Consider the following 19,547-nt stretch of genomic DNA (forward strand, 5'->3'; position numbering starts at 1 on the left):
ATGAAAGAAGATTTTTGCGGTGTTGAACCTTTGCCGTTTTCATACCACGGTATACCTTGAAACCGGTAATCGGCAAATGCCTAGACTCACCATGTTATTGTATTAGTGTATTGCATTCAGTATTTTATTAGATTGTTTTTCCTGAGTTTCCCTCTTGTTTTCTCATTCATCCTTGTAATCTTAATTTTTTTTCTTTATGTTCTTTCATATTCTTCGTAATAAAAATGTTATCTTACTTTCTGTAATTTGTTATTGTTGCATTATAGATTTAAGGTGCTTCAATTTACTTTAAATATATTTACGATATTTATTTATTCATTCAACAACTGAAAGAGCAAAAAATTGCAAAACCGCAATATGTGATGTATTCCTATAATACCATTTAATCCAGGCTAAGAGGGTTTATTTGTGAACAATGAAAATTGCAGAATATAATAAAAGGAATACAGGAAGCCATGTCTCGGCACACTTGCAGCTTTTATGAAGCAAACCAAAAGTTAACGTGTTCAAAAAGTAAATCGCACATCCTGCGATTAGGCACGTGCCAGTATGAGATTTTGATGGTACGATAACCACGAACAAAAATACCGTGGTTTCACAGTATCACGGTATTGCAATTATAGCTCCAAAATTTTGAGATGTATGGGTTAAAAAATAAAATAAAAAATCCATTGAACAGGATTTATTTTTGTTTTTCAGAACATATTTGCAAATTGGAACATGAATATAATGTGAAAATAAATAAATTAACAAAAAATTACAAATATTTTAAATAAAATTAAAATAAATAAAACTTATAGACTATACCCAGAGCCACAGCTCAAGTTGCTCAAGATTACAGCAAGAACAAAATAATTGCTATGAAAAAGTAAAAACACTTCTGAGTAAAATTTAAAAAATATATAATGTATGACTTTTTTTTTTTTTTGAGGGGGGGAGCTCAAGTGAAGTTTCGCCATTTTCAGCCACTGTGTCAACTCTAGTCTACATGATGTCATGCCTTTGTGTTAAAAAGAACAAATAATTCATAAGTTAATAAGTTAGTTAACAATGTAAATATTGTAGGGATGTCAAAATTATCGCGTTAACGGGCGGTAATTTAAAAAAAAAAATTAATCACGTTAAAATATTTGACGCATTTAACGCACATGCCCCGCTCAAACAGATTAAAATGACAGCACAGTGTCATGTCCATTTGTTACTTGTGTTTTTTGGTGTTTTGTCGCCCTCTGCTGGCGCTTGGGTGCGACTGATTTTATGGGTTTCAGCACCATGAGGATTATGTAATTATTGACATCAACAATGGCGAGATACTAGTTTATTTTTTGATTGAAAATTTTACAAATTTTATCAAAACGAAAGCATTAAGAGGGGTTTTAATATAAAATTTCTATAACTTGTACTAACATTTATCTTTTAAGAACTACAAGTCTTTCTATTTTATGATCTTCATGTGATGTAAAGCACTTTGAATTGCCTTGTGTTGAATTGTGCTATATAAATAAATTTGCCTTGCCTTGCCTATCCATGGATCGCTTTAACAGAATGTTAATAATGTTAATGCCATCTTGTTGATTTATTGTTATAATAAACAAATACAGTACTTATGTACCGTATGTTGAATGTATACACCCGTATTGTGTCTTATCTTTACATTCCAACAATAATTTACAGAAAAAAAATGGCATATTTTATAAATGGTTTGAATTGCATTTAATTACGATTAATTAATTTTTAAGCTGTAATTATTTCGATTAAAAAATTTTAATCGTTTGACAGCCCTAAAATACTGTTGAGAAAAGGTTTCATCTGAAAAACATGAAAAACAGCGAATACTGTACTAAGGTATGACGGAAAATTTTTGTGGTTTTGAAACCGCAACGTTTTCACACCACGGTAAACCGTGAAACCGGTAACCGGCACATGCCTACCTGCGATAGGACTAGTGCGCATGTGCATATCGCGATGGAGATATTCAAACAATATATTCTGCAGGCCCATTTTACAGTGATTATACGTAGTTAAAACTGACGATAGTGACAACAAATAAAATTCATAATGATACATCGTTTAGAAAATGTACATTGTCATATCGTACTGCACTAATGTAAAAACAGTCCAAACGCAGAAGTGAAACCAAATCGCGCACAAACATAACAGAGACAATGATAAAACCCTGAACAAGCCATACCTGTAGTTTTTTAATCTCTTTCTTAAGGTCAGCTTCATATTTTTCCTTCTGGTTTGCATTGGCTGCATTGTGAAGCTGAAATATAGACAAGGTATATTCTCCGTTAACCGGTGTTCCTCTCAATAAGCGCAAAAATACACTACCCACCTTTTGCCAAATGTCTTCAAACTGTTCTACACCTTCAGCTACTTTTTTCAAACATCGGTCGATCTCACCTGTGCGGGGATGAACATTGTTTTAATCCATGTGCATCACATTTTGATTGATGCAACATTCATAACATTTTGTAGCAATGTCACCTAACTTTGGCTGGAGTAGAAAAGCAAACCTCCAAATTTCAGTCAGTTTTCAGCTTCTTACCTTGAAGTTTTCTCTTGTCAGCCATGGCTCTGACTACGACGATGTCCACATTCCGTCTGTCACAAAGTTGGCTGTGTGAGCAAAGTGTGCGGAGAGATGTAAAGCCAGAACCCTCACAGCATCAAACAACACAATTCATCAGCCCTGCTTGCACCGTTGCGAACTGACCATAACTCGAGCTACGAACGCGTTAGCTGCGTACATTTCAATTGACATTCAAACACAACCACTATATAGCCATTCAGTCTCCAAGTATATCCACACATCGTATATTTAGCCACATTCTGACAGATATGGTTAGCAGCTAGTCGGCTAACGGTAGTGCTAACCAGCTGCTAAACTCGTCGAGCTCGCTTTGGAACAAGTAGCGCGATGCATTACGGTGTATGAACATCGCATTCATGCATTATTATGTGCGTAGCTTTGATACAGTGGTTCTGCGCGTTAAAATGCGCAATATTTCACAAAGCGTTCAAAACCTGCTCGCTAATTTCGCTAAGGCAGAAAATGCTAACTAGCGGCTCGGCTAGCCACATTTAAGAAAAAGGGAAACTGGGTCGAGCCGACCATCAAGTCACATTTTTTCCCCTTTTTTTGTTGTTGTTTTAAGACATTTACCTATAACATGGGCTTTCGTTTTTCTTTTTTCAATAACAGCCAAAACTTATTCCAGAAAAGTCTTCTTTACTTCCGAATTGTGTTTTCTTTTCGACAAGCTCGCTCACTGGGATGAAGCTCAGTGAAGATGGACGGTGGCTAGAAAAAAAAAATCCCACCTCCGCACGAGTGGCCCGCCTTAATCAAATTTACGCCTTGTGATTGGACGAAACCGATGTCTGTCAATGACGAACTTCCGCTAGATGGGTGGTAAATAATAACCCCGCGCACACGCGCACTCATTGTAATGCTTTGCCTACATTTTCAATCTAATTCACGTGTTTTAATCATAAAAACATTTTAGGAAAGTAGGGCATACAAAAGTTGTATACACTTTTTGCTAAAAACAAAGTTCCACCGAAAACTTTACAATAACATCCCCATTTATTTGTAAAGGCCCCAGTCATTTCCAATGGCCAAAAAAGATGACACAATATATATAACAGAAAGTGACCTGTAAAGTTCCAAAATGTACATGAATTGACTGCAAATGTCTCAAAATCAACAGGAAATGATCAAAAATATACTGAAGATACTTAGATTTAAGCTTTAAGATATACTTAGAATGCCCCAAAATGCCCAGGTAACCCAAAAACTACTATAAACAGGGTTTCTGTTTTCAAAGTTAAAGTTAAACAGTAAAATTTTAAAGAATAATTATTAAAGGGGGCTAGGCATGTCCCGGTTACCGGTTTCAAGGTTTACCATGGTATGAAAACCACTAAAATTTTCTGTCATACCGTAGTACGGTATTAGCAACAGTGGTATGAAAAAGTATCTGAACCTTTTGGAATTTCTCACATTTCTGCATAAAATCACCATCACATGTGAGCTGATCTTTGTCAAAATCACACAGAGGAAAAACTAATGTCTGCTTTAACTAAAACCACCCAAACATTTATAGGTTTTCACATTTTAATGAGGATAGTATGCAAAAAATGACAGAAGGGGGAAAAATAGGTAAGTGAACCATCACATTTAATATTCTGGCCCCCCCCCCCCCCCCCCCTTGGCAGCAATAACTTCAGCCAGACGCTTCCTGTAGCTGCAGCTCAGTCTGCTGGCACATCGATCAGGACTAATCTTGGCCCATTCTTCTCTACAAAACTGCTTTAGTTCAGTCAGATTCCTGGGATGTCCGGTATGAATCGCTGTCTTTAGGTCATGCCACAGCACCTCAATGGGGTTCAAGTCTGGACTTTGATACGGCCACTCCTGAACGTATATTTTGTTCTTCCGAAACCACTCTGAAGATGATTTACTTCTGTGTTTTGGATCATTGTTTTCAGCAGCATCCATCCTCTTTTTCAGCTTCAACTGTCTGACAGACGGCCTCAGGTTTTCCTGCAAAACATCCTGATAAACTTTTGAATTCATTCTTCCATTAATTATTTAAAGTTGTCCAGGCCCTGAGGCAGCAAAACAGCACCAAATCATGATGCTCCCTCCACCATGCTTCACGGTGGCGATGAGGTGTTGATGTTGGTGAGATGTTCCATTTTTCCTCCACACACGATATTGTGTGTTACTCCCAAACAATTCAACTTTGGTTTCATCAGTCCACAAAATATTTAGCCAAAACTTCTGTGGAGTGTCAAAGTGCCTTTTTCCGAACATTAATGGCAACGATGTTTTTTTAGACAGCAGTGGCTTCCTCCGTGGAGGCCTCCCATGAGTCCAGAGATATTGGACTGTGGCAGGGATTTCTGTAAGTCTTTAGCAGACACTCGAGGGTTCTTTTTTACCTCTCTGAGTATTCTGCACTGACTTGGAGAGAAGCAACAGTGCCAAACTCTCTCCATTTGTAGACAACTTCTCTGTCGATTAATGGACATCCAGACTTTTAGAGATGGTTTTGTATCCATTCCCAGCTTTATACAAATCAACAATCCTTAATTGCAGGTCTTCAGACAGCTCTTTTGACCGAGCCATGATGCACATCAGACAATGCTTTTCATCAAGACATTCCTTACTAGGTGTGTGTTTTATAGTGGGCAGTGCAGTTTTAAACCACTCATAAGTGATTGGGCACACAACTGACTTAAAATGTTTGGTAAAAATTGGTTTCAATCGCTCTCCTTAGGCAGAGCGTTCACTTATTTTTCCCCCTTCTGTCATTGTTTGCATGCTATCCTCATTAAAATATGAAAACTTATAAATGTTTGAGTGGTTTTAGTTAAGAAGACACAGTATTTTCATTTGTGTGATTTTGACAAAGATCACATCACATTTAATTGGGATTTTATGCAGAAATGTGAGAAATTCCAAAAGCTTCAGATACTGTATTTTTATATCCCAAAAATGAAAGAAATCCGTGGCTTGGAGCGGCAGCGCTCACCTCTCCCCCTCCAGATGTTGCTCTGTCCTGTGTCTGTCGGTGACACTACACTTGCGCCCCCCCCCCCCCCCCCCAAAAAAAAAAAGACAACGTTGGTAGTATGGGAGTACTTCGGCTATCGAAAGTACTCCCCTCCTTAGGGGACAATAAACTTGAACTTGAACAGAAAAGAAACGGGCGCGGCTTAGAGGAGGAAGGACAGCCGACATGCTCGCGGAGGGTGGTTGTGAGGGGAAGCAACACATGATTTCACATTTACGAGAAAATTTAAGAAAAGTAAACGCTGTCATGAACGTTTCCCACCAGCTACCAGAGTTCACTGTAGCGTGTTTAGTATGTCTAGCGATGGTAAAACAAATACTGTAAGCTTGTTAACGAGCAGATAACATCGCTAGTTAGCATGCTAAGACAGCTAACTAGTTTCCTCTCTACCAGTAGCCTACTTTTGTAAAATTGTCCACCATTGTAAACATCTTTTCAAAACAACATTTTCATAATACAGCCTGTGTTTTTGCTCTCTGGGGACTTTCTGTGTTAAGTAAGGGTGGGTGTGTGTGTGTGTGTATGATGTGCAAATAATGATATGAGTCATACACATTTGCTCTGTCTCATACTCTCGATCTCCATTAATATTTAACCAATTAATATTAATGGTAGTAGTGGTAGGTGTTTTACATAAAATAAATTTGATCAGACGCTGCTGGCCAAAAGTACTGGCACCCCTGCAATTCAGTCAGATAATGCTCAATTTCTCCCAGAAAATGATTGCAATTAAAATTGCTTTGGTACTCCAAAAATGGGCCGGACAAAAGTATTGGGACCCTTTGAAAAATCATGTGATGCTTCTCTTCATTTGTGTAATTAACATCACCTGTTACTTACCTGTGGCACATAACAGGTTGTGGCAATAACTAAATCACACTTGCAGCCAGTTAAAATGGATTAAAGTTGACTCAACCTCTGTCCTGTGTCCTTATGTGTACCACATTGAGCATGCAGAAAAGAAAGAAGACCAAAGAACCGTCTGAGGACTTGAGAAGCATAATTGTGAGGAAGCTGGGCAATCTCAAGGCTATAAGTCTCTAAAGACCTGAATGTTGCTGTATCTACCGTGCGCAGTGTCATCAATAAGCGTAAATCCCATGGCACTGTGGCTAACCTCCCTAGATGTGGATTGAAAAAAAATAATTGACGAGAGATTTCAACAAAAGATTGTGCATATGGTAGATAAAGAACCTCGACTAACATCTAAACAAGCTGTCCTGCAGTCCGAGGGTACAACAGTGTTAACCCGTACAATCCGTCAGCATCTAAAAAAAAAAGGGACTCTATGGTATGACACCCAGGAAGACCCCACTTCTGACCCAGAGACATAAAAAAGCCAGGCTGGACTTTGCCAAAACATACCTGAGAAAGCCAAAAAACGTTTTGGAAGAATGTTCTCTGGTCTGATGAGACAAAAGTAAAGCCTTTTGGGAAAAGATATCAATAGAGTTTACAGGGGGAAAAAACTAGGCCTTCAAAGAAAAGAAGACGGTCCCCACAGTCAAACATGGTTCCCTGATGTTTTGGGGTTGCTTTGCTGTGTGCATGGCATTATGAAGTCTGAAGACTACCAACAAATTTTGTAGCATAATGTAGTGCCCAGTGTGAGAAAGCTGGGTCTTCCTCAGAGGTCATGGGTCTTCAAGCAAGACAATCACCATAAACACACTTCAAAAAGCACGAGAAAATGGTTTGAGAGAAAGCACTGGAGACTTCTAAAGTGCCCAGCAATGAGTCCAGACCTGAATCCAATAAAACACCTGAGGAGAGATCTGAAAATGGCAGTTTGGAGAAGGCACCCTTCAAATGTCAGAGACGTGGAGCAGTTGGCCAAAGAAGAATGGTCTAAAATTCCAGCAGAGCATTGTAAGAAACTTATTGATGGATACCGTAAGCGGTTGTTCGCAGTTATTTTGTCTAAAGGTTGTGATACCAAGTATTGGGCTGATGGTGCCGATACTTTTGTCCGGCCCATTTTTGTAGTTTTGTGTAAAATTATAATGTTTTGTTTTTTTTAATTCATTCTCTTTTGTGTTTTTTTCATTGTAAGCAAAATAAATGAAGATATTACTCCCAAAGTATTGTTAATTGCAATCATTTTCTGGGAGAAATTGAGCATTATCTGACAGAACTGCAGGGGTGCCTATACCTGATCGCTGCCATCACTCCAAGTTCAAATGGATCGGACATCTAGCGCCGTCATGGGCAACATAATCAGTTTATATGAGATATTGTCTCACAACACAAAAATCAAAACAGTACAAAATACTACTTGCTACAAACCTTTCAGAGTTCCTTCACAATTTACGTTTTATACTGTACATACATGTATTTATTAATGCGTTTATACAATGCTCAATGCGACAGAGAGGTCGGGCTGGGCATTTCTCCAAACTGCAAGTCCGACAGCACTGACATGTCAGCTTCATTCTGTGAAGAAAAAACAGTTAAATCACATTTTAAATGCATCCCTCAAATTCATGTTCAGTGATAGAAACCATATTAAAAAACTTTGTGAATAGCGTAATTTTCTGACTATAGGCCACGACTTTTCCCCCCTCATTTTGAATCCTGCGGCCTATAGTCCAGTGCGGCTTATTTGTTGATATTTGGGTTAATTAGAAAACATTTGTTTGACAGTGGCGTCATTAGACTGTCATAAGACCGGCATAATTATTACATGACACTATCATTATCATTCCTGAATGCCTATGACAGATGTCATGAGGTGTCATCCAGCAAATTATATCACTAACTACATCTTTTATATCCATTCAAAAGTTAGATAATTTGCTGGATTACACTAAATGACATCTGTTATAAACATTAATTAATGCTCATGACAGTGTCATGTCATAATTATGATTGTCTTATGACAGTCTTATGGTGCCACTGTCAAATAAAGTGTTACCAAATACCATAACTAGCAATTAATGAAACCACTGGAATAGTAACTGAAGAAATATTTAGCACAGAACATACATTTTGATTGTTCTTTACATCTGTAGCGCTGCAACGCATGCCAGGAGGCATGTTGGATGACAACAGGGTTGATAGCAGGTGGCAGGGAGCAGTGATGGCCAAATGAAGCTTTTCGAAGCAATGAAGCTTTGCAGCCAATTGGTTCAAAGCTTCATAGTGGTTCATTTGGTCTTATGACAGTCTTATGACGCCGCTGTCAAATTAAGTTTTACCGGTTTGTATCTTTTGGTGTAAATATCTCATAATACAATAAGGACAGCTGCGGCTTATCGTCCAGTGTGGCTTATCTATGAACAAATGTTGTTTTCGTGTAAAATTTGGTGGGTGGCGGCTTATAGTCAGGTGCGCCTTATAGTCCGAAAATTACAGTCCTACTTTAATCGTACTTGTAGGTCTTTATCCTTCTCTTGCTTAGGCGTCACATGCTTTCTCCTTTTGGGCCCTGAGGGATGGTGAAAAGCAGGAGAAGAGGCGGTGCCTGACACGCCGTTCATCCGGTCATCCGCCACTCCAGTGGCGCCATCCGAAGGTGCTTCAGGATCATCCTAGAACACGTTTTTGGAAAATGCTATGGCTTTTTTCTTAGTATAGTACAGTCAAAAAAAGTCCTAAATATACACAATTGTTCTAAAATTTGGGTTCAGACTGCGTTGGAAATTCTCACTGAAGATGACAAAACTATGCAGGAAGTCCAGTTTTATCTTTCAATGTGCGACATCTGACCTCCAGCAGCATGGTGAGCTGCGCATTCCTGTAGTCGTCTCCGTGAGCATCTAGGGTCTTCATGAGGAATCTTTAACAGAACAAAAGCGGATAAATAATGCTTCAAAATTAACGCAAATGACATGAAATGGTTTCTTACCGCCTCTCTTTCTTCAAACGTCGAGTCAATCTCTGGACTTGGTGTAGACGGCCGAGGATCTTGTGATTCACCTGTCCATATAAGAATAACAATGTCAAAAATACCGTATTGGCCCGAATATAAGACGGTGTTTTTTTGCATTAAAATAAGACTGAAAGAGTGGGGGTCGTCTTATAGATGGCGCCAGATATCATTGAAGCGATGTTCTGTCATGAGAGATCTCAGCTACTTTCAAGTTTGGATTATTTTATTGCAATGTTTTTCCTTATTCAGATTTGTTTCAAGACTACAGTTAGTTAGACCTCACTTTAAAGGTTAATGCAGTTATTGCAGTTTTGTTGTTTTATCACAATAGATTGGTTTATTTACATTTCAAAAACCAGAAGTCATTTATTTGCGAATGTGATTGCACTTTAGTTTACATATTTAAATGTTTAGATATTAAGATTTGAATGAGGCAAAATAACATGCTTTTTCTCTCAAATATATTGGTATAATCATTTGTTTCAGATATACTGTAATTATTTTCTGTATCAAAATTTATTTGGTCTTCAAAAAGTCTTTTTTCAAACTTGAGTCTTGAAAAAGAGTCGTCTTAAAATCAGGGCTGTCTTATATTCGGGCCAATACTGTTTAGACCCCATTCACGTGACGTCACAACTCCGCCCCCCTGACTTGTGCCGCCATATTGTCCGTCAGCTCATCGTGTTTACATATTACCGCTACGTACATTCCTCCTATTACTGCGGGTTTTTCTGCTTGTCTAAGGAATCACTGCCTAGTAAACGAACCTAAAAACCTTCCTGACAATTGTAACATAGATTAATCAAAATGGTGAAGGCATGTGTGGCGGTTGGTTGCAGTAACAGAGAAGATAAACGGTCATTTTAGTAGTTACTGTGTGCCCATTGTTAAACGGGCAAATCTCTAAAGCAGCACGGTTTGTTTATCTCGGTCCATGATGCGTTTGTGTCAACAGCCGTCAGACAGCAGTGAAAACATCAATAGTCGTAATGCCAACACGATCGCAGACATCATCAGAAGGAGACTACGAAGCTTGTCGCCACAGTCGAGCAGCAAGAAGGTAAAAGCAACAACAGGTATTGTGCCGAAAAATAGCCGCCCCGCGTGAAATGTCCTCCCTGACGGGAACACCCGCACGGAAACGATTTTCTTGTACCGTGAATATGTATTATTTTACTCTGCTTGAACTAATAAATCTTGAACTGCGAATATGTATTATTTTACTCTGCTTGAACTAATAAATGTCATACCTGTGTGATTGTCATTGGGATATGGTTGTGAAAACCTGTAGACATTTCTGTTCAAAGAGGGTTAGGGTTAGGGGTTAGGGTTGTGGCCTGTGGCCCAAATGTGGCCCAGTCCACGATTTGTTACTAAAATACAGTACTAATATTTTGTGTAGTTTAATTATTTATTTAAAACTGATTTTACAGTCATAAATCCATTACTGTATTGCGTCCATGAAAAACTTCAATAAAGCGTTATAAATGAGCACTCCCGTCAGGGGGAACATTTCACGCGGGGCGGCTATTTTTCGGCACACATCGGCCCGTTGTCGAACCGCCGATCAAGTTTCATTTTACAATCGTGACAATGGTGACACTCAGCTGCCCAAATGTTGGTATATATTTGGGCCGGTGCCGATTTTGGGTACCCGACGCATCATTGTGACATCCACTAGAGCAGGGGTGGGCAAACTATTCCACAAAGGGCCGCAGTGGGTGCTGGTTTTTGTTCATACCCATCATGAGGACAGCCTTTTACCAATCTGGTTTCTTACAAGTGCAATCAGTTGATTGCAGTCAGGTGCTTCTTGTTTCCACTGAAACCTCATTGGTTAAACTGTCAGTGCTGAATCAGTTGGAACAAAGACCAGGACCCACTGCGGCCCTCGAGGACCGGTTTGCCCACCCCTGCACTAGAGTATGACTGGAGGTTATTGCACGGGACGGGACCGGACGGGAGGAAGCATCGATTTGGGCATCAAATATGGATCTGGCGACTGGATAGACCAAAGCTTTTCCAAATAAGGCTTTTATGCAACTCATCCAATGAGTTTACAGCGTCTGAAAGCACCAGGGCTTCCATAATTTGCAAGTGAATCCACCTTTAGAAACTAACATCATTGACAATACGGACACACAATGACGGACAATATGGCGGCAAAATACAGCGATCAGGTGATTGCGTGACGTTGGTGATTGGTGTCTATACGATATATTCCAAAACCTGCAGATAAAAACAGACGCAACCTGCTCAATTTCTTTGCAACGTCTGTTCAACGCCAGATATTTCCTCTTATCAAGCACTCTTCTTTCTTCATCCTCTGGGTTGGCGCTATCTAGAATCTCACCACCTCCAGGGCCTAATTCTACCTGTAGACGGACAGCAAGTAAATTCCCTTATTAGTGCGACGTTTTCAAAAACGACAATAACATTTTAGAAGTTAACAATATTTTACCTCCCCTGGACCGAGCTCCACTCCACCTGGCTCCAGTTCGGCTTCAAGAATGTGACCGCCAAATAGAGGGGGCAGGGCCAAGCCAGAGAAATCTTCCATTGTCCACAAAACACTAATGGTGAATTCAAGGGAAAGACTTTATGTAGTGCATCCAAGCGGAAACAATTTTGTTTTAACTCATTGGCTACCATTGACTGCGCTAGGCGTCCAATCCATTTAAAATGAGAGGGTGGCAGCAAATTAACAACCACACCCTCCCACCTGGATCCCAAATGGATTGGACATAGAGTTGTCCGATATTATCAGGTAGCCGATAAAAGCATTTTAAAATGATATCGTACAAAATCGACATTGATTTTTCATGATAGTTTTGGGCCATTATGCATGTTGCCTTCAAACTTTGTGACAGTAGATATGCATGAATTATTTATAGACACTATTTTTTTCACTGTGATGTAATTTGTTTAAAAGTTTAAAATATGTGAGTGATTCTTTTTTTTTTTTTTTTGGAATTCAAACGAAATATTAGACCTCGATTAATGATTCTAAGCTAAAAATGACGGACATTTTGAATAATATAATACTTACCTTCTTTTTATGGCTGGGTTGTATGGGCGCCGTTTGTAAAGCAGTACATGCTGAAAATTACGACAACATTTTCTCACATTTAGCGCCACACAGTGTTTAAAATGTGGTGTAAAATCTTTAGAGTCACTTTTTTTTGCACTTTTAAAACATTATTTAGCAACTTAAATATATTTTTTTAAATAAGAAGTTTTGAACCTGATTGTTTAAATCCAGAACTAAATATTTTAATTTTAATCTTAAATTTATGTCCTGCATCCTAACCGTTAAATCTGGAAACGGTTGGAACTAAATATTTAGCTTCATATGCAAATTCACATGACTGGAGACCGGAAGTAACAAAATAAAACCTGGCGCACACAAAATACTCTTTAAATAGTTTCTCCTAAATGTGTATTTTAGCTATATATTGTCATAATCACAATGACTCATGTCCAAGAGCCAACTGACCGCCACCATTGAGTAGGTTTTATTCATTTTTAATCAACATAAACAGACAGTCTGAGTTGCTCCAGCTTTTATTTTGTTATTTCTGGTCTCCAGTCACGTGAATTTACATATTAAGCTAAATATTTTATTCCAACCGTTTCCAGATTTAACATTTAGGATAAGGGTGTAACGGTACATGTAATAGTATTGAACCGTTTCGGTACGTGGTGCTCGGTTCGGAACGGACGTGTACCGAACGAGTTTCTGACGTAATATAACAATTACTTTTCGAGGCTGTGAGTCGATCGGGTTACAGTTTCTTTGTGTAGATTATATTTACTCCGTCTTCTCTACTATAATAAGGACCAACACAGTAGGACAGTATAACCCAGAAACGTCAACGGCGCGACAACGTGGCCACCACGAGAACGCAGTGAAACGTGAGTGTTAGAGTCAATCAGCCAATGCACACCAGTCGCAGTGCGGCCGCGTGTTAGATGTGTCCCAGAAGCGACTCAACGCAACGCACGTGAAAAGAACGGCAGAGTTTATTATTTAACGCGAGTCGCAGCCCTCCTGCATCAATACTACTACCGGTAGCTAGGATCGGGCCGGAAGTCACTCGTGTAAAAATACAGTGGATCCGGTCGATTTTCAAACTAATATGCAATCGTAACCTACTTTTTGAGTCCATCAGATCTCTTGAGTGGTAGCTCAGGGCACAGTTGACTTGTCTTTGTTGATTTACTGCGGTCTTCTCTGCTTTAACTTGAGAAAATCCACCAACAAAGCTTTTGAAAACCGTTCATAAGGAAAAAAATGTTTCATTGAGGCATTTCATTTGTAAAATACATGTTAAAATCTTTGTCATTGGGACTGCTTTTCTCTTTAGCACAGGCATTCTTTTTTCTTCTTTCTTTCACAAAGAAAGCTAACCAATACGCGGGCACTGAAAGGCAAATTGTTGTTGGATTATCTTTAAATACCCGCTACTTTTTTAACAGAATTCTAGCTTTGTATAGGCTAATATTCCTATTGTTGAAATCACAAAAGTGTGTAATAAACATTCATTCATTCAACTAGCACATTTATATTTTGCATTTTGTTTTCTTACTGTACCGAAAATGAACCGAACCGTGACCTCAAAACCGATATACGTACCGAACCGAGATTTTTGTGTAGCGTTACACCTCTAATTTAGGATATAGGATATAAATTTATGATTAAAATTAAATATTTAGTTCTGGATTTAAACATTCAGGTCTAAAACTTCTTATTAAAAACTAAATATTTAAGTTGCTAAATTGCGTTGTAAATGTGCAAAAAAAAAAAAAAAAAAAAGTGACTCTAAAAATTTCAAACCATTTTAAACACTGTGTGGCGCTAAATGTGAGAAAATGAAGTCGTAATTTTTAGCATGTACTGCTTTACAAACGCCGCCCCATAGGGTTGAAACAAAAGCGGTTGCGCGACGTCTGTAAACGGGGGTTTCCAGGGTAAAACGGACAAATTAAAAATAGCTCGGGGGCTTAATGCACCATGAATCTGCTATGGCAGCATAGACATATTGCTCTATCAAACACAACAGTTCTTTTGGCTTAAAATACAGCAGTTTATTTTTAAGAGGGGCGCAAGAGCAGAAACTGCTTTTTTAGTCTTGTCTGTGTTTTCCGCCATTTATATATTTCTCGTATAGCACGTGATATTTTTTATAAATTAGGTAATTAAGTCACATTTATCACAAAACTGCTCAACAATAAAAATCTTTTTTTTTGTCATTAAATGCTCCGTCGAAAGTGATAGCTAAAGAAAAATGCCCAGTATCATTGGCGATATACAATCTTTCGTAGAAATTCATGCTCTAGTCTAAACTGAACCTTACTTACATAAATTCCAGTGAAAGTCCTCAAGTCTTCAAAAGCTAAGAACTAAACATAGTGAGAAAAAAAAATCTAAAACACTTAGTTCAATGATTCCCGCTACTATTTGCTGTTATATAAACACGCTGAAGTGAAGAAATTAACAATAAATGCGCTTTCACATCTCGCTTCCACTTACTGTTTACATGCAGCGGGCGCATGAGTTATACGTCACAATAGTGACATGACTACATTTCCCACGAGCCCACAGGTCGGATCATCGGATGCTACGCCACAAACCAAGATGGCGGGTTAGTGAATTGTATCTTCTTCGACACGGCTATAATTATTTGAATTAAGCATTCTTAAATCCTAAAGAATATTTGCATGCTATTAAATTCAAGGGTTTAACTAACAAAAATGCGTGTTTGTGTGTTGAATTGATATCAATATTTGATTTAAAACGAAAAATGACCTTGGGTCATCGGCTAACTAGTTAGCTTTTCGCGGATGTCGTATAGTAAGTACCTGTACCAAAATTTTACATTTAAAAAATATTTATATGGCTGTCTTTCTATAGGTGTTGCAACCTTTTTGAAAAATGTGTGGAATAAGGAGCCTGTCATCTTTGTGTCATGCGCTCTCGGACTAACGGGTGAGTTAACAGCTCGCAAGCCATTATTCACTTTTTTTACATTAAAATAATTGTTTTTTTTCTTCAGGTCTTGTGCTTCCATTTATTAGTCCATACACAAAATATTCTGGAATGATTAATTCGGCAACGCCATACACATACCCAGGTAAAGTCTAATATGTCAACCTCTCCGTTTATTAGGGGTGTAACGTTACACAAAAATCTCGGTTCGGTACGTACCTCGGTTTTGAGGTCACGGTTCGGTTCATTTTCGGTACAGTAAGAAAACAAAATTCAAAATATAATTGTGCGAGTTGATTACTACACACCTTTGTGCTTTCAACAATAGGAACATTGGCCTATACAAAGGTCGAATTCTGCTCAAAAAGTAGCGGGTATTTAAAGATAATCCAACAACAATTTGACTTTCAGACCCTGTGAATTGGTCAGCTTTCTTTCTGAAAGAAAGAAGAAAAAAGAAGTCCTGTGCTAAAGAGAAAAGCAATCCCAATGACAAAGATTTTAACATGTATTTTACAAATGAAATGCCTCAATGAATCATTTTATTTTTCTTATGAACGGTTTTCAAAAGCTTTATTGGTGGATTTTCTCAAGTTAAAGCGCCACACAGAAATTAATAAATTTAATTGTGTAAGCAGGATCTGTGTATTATTCTTATTATTTAATTACAGGTGTTTTAGCTAATTTCAGTTTATTTTATTTAAATGGGCTACTATTTTATTATGTGTTTATATTTTACAAATGTGATTTAGTATTCATTTATATTGTATATTTTATAAGGCTGTCAAACGATTAAAATTTTTAATCGAGTTAATTACAACTTAAAAATTAATTAATCGCAATTCAAACCATCTATAAAATGTGCCATATTTTTCTGTAAATTATTGTTGGAATGGAAAGATAAGACACAAGACGGATAAAAACATTAAACATACGGTACATAAGTACTGTATTTTTTATCATAACAATAAATCAACAAGATGGCATTAACATTATTAACATTCTGTTAAAGCGATCCATGGATAGAAAGACTTGTAGTTCTTAAAAGATAAATGTTAGTACAAGTAGAAATTTAATATCAAAACCTGTTGGGTCTAAACTTGCATTAAGTGTTCTCAATTACCCAAGAGAGGACGAAGAGTAACTGGAGACAAAGACAGAGAGTGAGTTTTTGCTGAACGGCCGTCAGGGAGAGAGGAGACAGTGCGATACGCTTCTTCGGTGTCTCATCGAGGTCTCTCTCTCAGAGCTCCCCGTGCTGCTGACTTTTATTGGGCGCTTGCTGTTGGGGTTACATCACTGTTGTCCAACGTGGCAGTTTCGATCGGGCAAGTTCCTTATTCTAGTCATTGATTTAACAATCACACTTTTGATTAAATTAACAGTCACACTCTTGATGAAATTAACAGTCACACTCTTGAGCGGGCAAGATAACTTTGTTTTGAACTAGGGATGTAGCTATCGATTATTTTAGTAGTCGATTAATCGATGAACTAGTTAGTTCGAATAATCGAGTAATCGGATAAGGAACATTAAAAAATTAAAATACCTGGGATGAGCCTCAAACGGTATAAAAAATAAATAAATGAGGATCTATGTACAACATAAAACATTTGGCTAACTTACATAGCAAAAGTATGCTAGCTTAAATGCTATAAAATGCTAACATTTTTTTACACTGCTCTTAACAAATGGTTCAGACTCATATTCACACAAAAAAAAAAAAAAAAAGGCTAAATATACCGCTAAACTAAATTACAAATTCATTAAAAAAAACTTGGTCTTAACAGGGAGCAGTTGGATTCAGCCATGGGAAATGAGGCAGACCAGAGAGTAGTGTATCCACCCTAATCAATAAATCCTAAATGTAAACACTTTCAAAATAAACCATTACAACGCCACTTAAACGAATACTCGAAGCAACAAAATTTAATTCGAATATTTTTTTCTAATCGAATACTCGAGTTAATCGATTAATCGTTGCAGCACTATTTTCAACACACATTTGCACTCGAAGTACTGTAGCTTGGTGGAAAAGTACTGAGACGTTGTGTGATGAATCAACATATGTGTGTGTATCTATTTATCAGCAGAATGTGAGCAATCGCCGGTAATAAGAATGTAAGCACATGATTATGGGCTAAAACTGTATTCTTCATAATAGCTTGGGAGTGCGCGTATAATAGCTGTGGGAGAGCAATCTTGTATGACCCGCAGAATATAAAGGTCATACAATCAAGCATATCTTACAAAATCCCACTTAATGTTTTTGTTTTCATAAAATTTGTAAAATTTTCCATCGAAAAATAAACTAGTAGCTCGCCATTGTTGATGTCAATAATTACACAATGCTTACCCATAAAATCAGTCGCACCCAAGCACCAGCAGAGGGTGACAAAACACCAAAAAAACACAAGTAACAAGTGGACATTACACTGCTGTCATTTTAATCTGTTTGAGTGGGGCATGTGCGTTAAATGCGTCAAATATTTCAAAGTGATTACTTTAAAAAATTAATTACCGCCCGTTAACGCGATAATTTTGACAGCCCTAATTTTTTATATTGTATAACTTTAGGTCCTATGTGAATATTAGTTCCTTCTTGTTTTGTTGTGGTAGGAGGGTTTTGTATTGAACACTGGGCCGCGTTGGTTATTATTATAGCAGAGAAGACCGCAATAAATCAACAAAGACAAGTCAACTGTGCCCCGATCTACCACTCAAGAGATCTGATGGACTCAAAAAGTGGGTTACGATTGCATATTAGTTTGAAAATCGACCGGATCCACCGAATTTTTACACGAGTGACTTCTGGTCTGCCCGATCCTATCTAGTGGTAGTAGTATTGACGCTTGAAGGCCGCGTCTCGCGTCAAATAATAAACTCTGCTGTTCTTTTCGCGTGTGTCGCGTTGAGCCGCTTCTGGGACGCGTCTAACACGCGGCCGAACTGCGACTGGTGTGAATTGGCTGATTGACTTTAACACCCGCGTTTCACTACGTTCTCGCGGCAGCCACGTTGTCGCGCCGTTGACGTTTCTGGGTCATACTGTCCTACCGTGTTGGTCCTCATTATAGTAGAAAAGACGGAGTAAATATAATCTACACAAAGAAACTGTAACCTGATCGACTCACAGCCTCGAAAAGGGTTACATTACGTCAGAAACTCGTTCGGTACGCCTCCGTTCCGAACCGAACACTACCTACCGAAACGGTTCAATACATATACATGTACCGTTACACCCTTACCGTTTATGGTTTAAATATTGTTTCAAATGCCAGTTTGAATTGTTGTAGAATTGAAATCTTCCTCTTTATCCTTGGCAGTTCCTCTGAGAGATGACGGAAACCTACCTGAAGTTCCCTCGCATCCGTGTGAGCAACGAGGAGACCGGCTGCAATGGCTCAAAGACCTTTAACTTCACTTTCTCCCTCCTTCCAATTTACCTGTCTGTAATTTTCAATGTCCCACAGTAAAGATGGTTAATTTAATTCAACATATTTGCCTCTTTGTTTTGTGATTTGACCGTAAGACAAACAGCATTAAGGAACAATGAGTTTAAATTTGTTCTAATTTGTTTTATCCTCCTGAAATCTTGAACGTTTCGACATCACGCAGATCCCGTCCGAGAGGTTTACTCCGACCAAACTTCAAGCTGATTAAAATTCGAAATCAATTCATTGTTTCGCACGAGCTTTAGCCAAGAAAATAGGCTAGATCTGAAGGAACAGATGACTATTATATATATATATATATATATATATATATATAATATATATAATATATACAGTGATCCCTTGTTTTTCGCAGTCAATGGGGACCAGAACCCACCGTGATGAGTGCGAGAAGATAAAACTGCAAATTAGCGCCCCCCCCCCCCCCCCCCCCAATTTTTTTTTTTTTTTATCTTTTGTGAGTTCAATGTATTCAGATTTAGCACTGGAAAGAGATACATACAGTGGGACAAATAAGTATTTAGTCAACCACTAATTGTGCAAGTTCTCCCACTTGAAAATATTAGAGAGGCCTGTAATTGTCAACATGGGTAAACCTCAACCATGAGAGACAGAATGTGGAAAAAAAACAGAAAATCACATTG

General features: G+C 38.1%; 3 protein-coding genes across 7 annotated transcripts in view; 1 reads left to right on the forward strand and 2 right to left on the reverse strand.

The window, feature by feature from the left end:
• The window catches only part of cnot3a (CCR4-NOT transcription complex, subunit 3a), a 35,574-nt gene extending 32,154 nt beyond the window's left edge, over window positions 1–3,420 (reverse strand). Inside the window, exons 1-4 of one of the 5 annotated variants that reach the window (XM_057835107.1) lie at window positions 3,170–3,420; window positions 2,552–2,622; window positions 2,339–2,406; window positions 2,192–2,266 (exon numbers count right to left, since the gene is read on the reverse strand). In XM_057835107.1, the coding sequence (XP_057691090.1) occupies window positions 2,192–2,266; window positions 2,339–2,406; window positions 2,552–2,576 (168 nt within the window). In that variant the 5' untranslated portion in view covers window positions 2,577–2,622; window positions 3,170–3,420. The remainder of the gene's footprint in view (window positions 1–2,191; window positions 2,267–2,338; window positions 2,407–2,551; window positions 2,623–3,169) is intronic. The other 4 variants (XM_057835105.1, XM_057835106.1, XM_057835104.1 and 1 more) reach the window with 4 other exon arrangements.
• Window positions 3,421–5,639: 2,219 nt separating this feature from the next.
• On the reverse strand, window positions 5,640–15,025 carry tfpt (TCF3 (E2A) fusion partner). The gene is made up of 7 exons (XM_057833301.1): window positions 14,821–15,025; window positions 11,921–12,032; window positions 11,712–11,834; window positions 9,436–9,506; window positions 9,297–9,366; window positions 8,960–9,118; window positions 5,640–8,021 (listed from the first exon to the last, which is right to left on the reverse strand). The coding sequence occupies exons 2-7, from the start codon at window positions 12,017–12,019 to the stop codon at window positions 7,947–7,949; spliced, it is 597 nt and encodes a 198-aa protein (XP_057689284.1). The 5' UTR covers window positions 12,020–12,032; window positions 14,821–15,025; the 3' UTR covers window positions 5,640–7,946.
• Window positions 15,026–15,047: 22 nt separating this feature from the next.
• ndufa3 (NADH:ubiquinone oxidoreductase subunit A3) lies at window positions 15,048–18,944 on the forward strand. Its single transcript, XM_057833302.1, has 4 exons — window positions 15,048–15,104; window positions 15,374–15,448; window positions 15,516–15,593; window positions 18,775–18,944. The coding sequence occupies exons 1-4, from the start codon at window positions 15,098–15,100 to the stop codon at window positions 18,864–18,866; spliced, it is 252 nt and encodes an 83-aa protein (XP_057689285.1). The 5' UTR covers window positions 15,048–15,097; the 3' UTR covers window positions 18,867–18,944.
• The last annotated feature ends 603 nt before the right edge of the window (window positions 18,945–19,547 follow it).

This window comes from Corythoichthys intestinalis, chromosome 4 (assembly GCF_030265065.1).
Source record: "Corythoichthys intestinalis isolate RoL2023-P3 chromosome 4, ASM3026506v1, whole genome shotgun sequence".
In the NCBI taxonomy this organism is placed as follows: domain Eukaryota; kingdom Metazoa; phylum Chordata; class Actinopteri; order Syngnathiformes; family Syngnathidae; genus Corythoichthys; species Corythoichthys intestinalis.

Bases quoted from the DNA above. Each gene is read 5' to 3' on its own strand.
- tfpt (XM_057833301.1), bottom strand. From the start codon at position 12,019: ATGGAAGATTTCTCTGGCTTGGCCCTGCCCCCTCTATTTGGCGGTCAC. The intron at 11,835-11,920 runs GTAAAATATTGT...GTCCGTCTACAG, and splicing joins TGGAGCTCGGTCCAGGGGAG to GTAGAATTAGGCCCTGGAGG. The intron at 9,119-9,296 runs GTCAGATGTCGC...AACGTGTTCTAG, and splicing joins AGCTCACCATGCTGCTGGAG to GATGATCCTGAAGCACCTTC.
- ndufa3 (XM_057833302.1), top strand. The intron at 15,449-15,515 runs GTGAGTTAACAG...TTTTTTCTTCAG, and splicing joins ATGCGCTCTCGGACTAACGG to GTCTTGTGCTTCCATTTATT. The intron at 15,594-18,774 runs GTAAAGTCTAAT...TATCCTTGGCAG, and splicing joins AACGCCATACACATACCCAG to TTCCTCTGAGAGATGACGGA.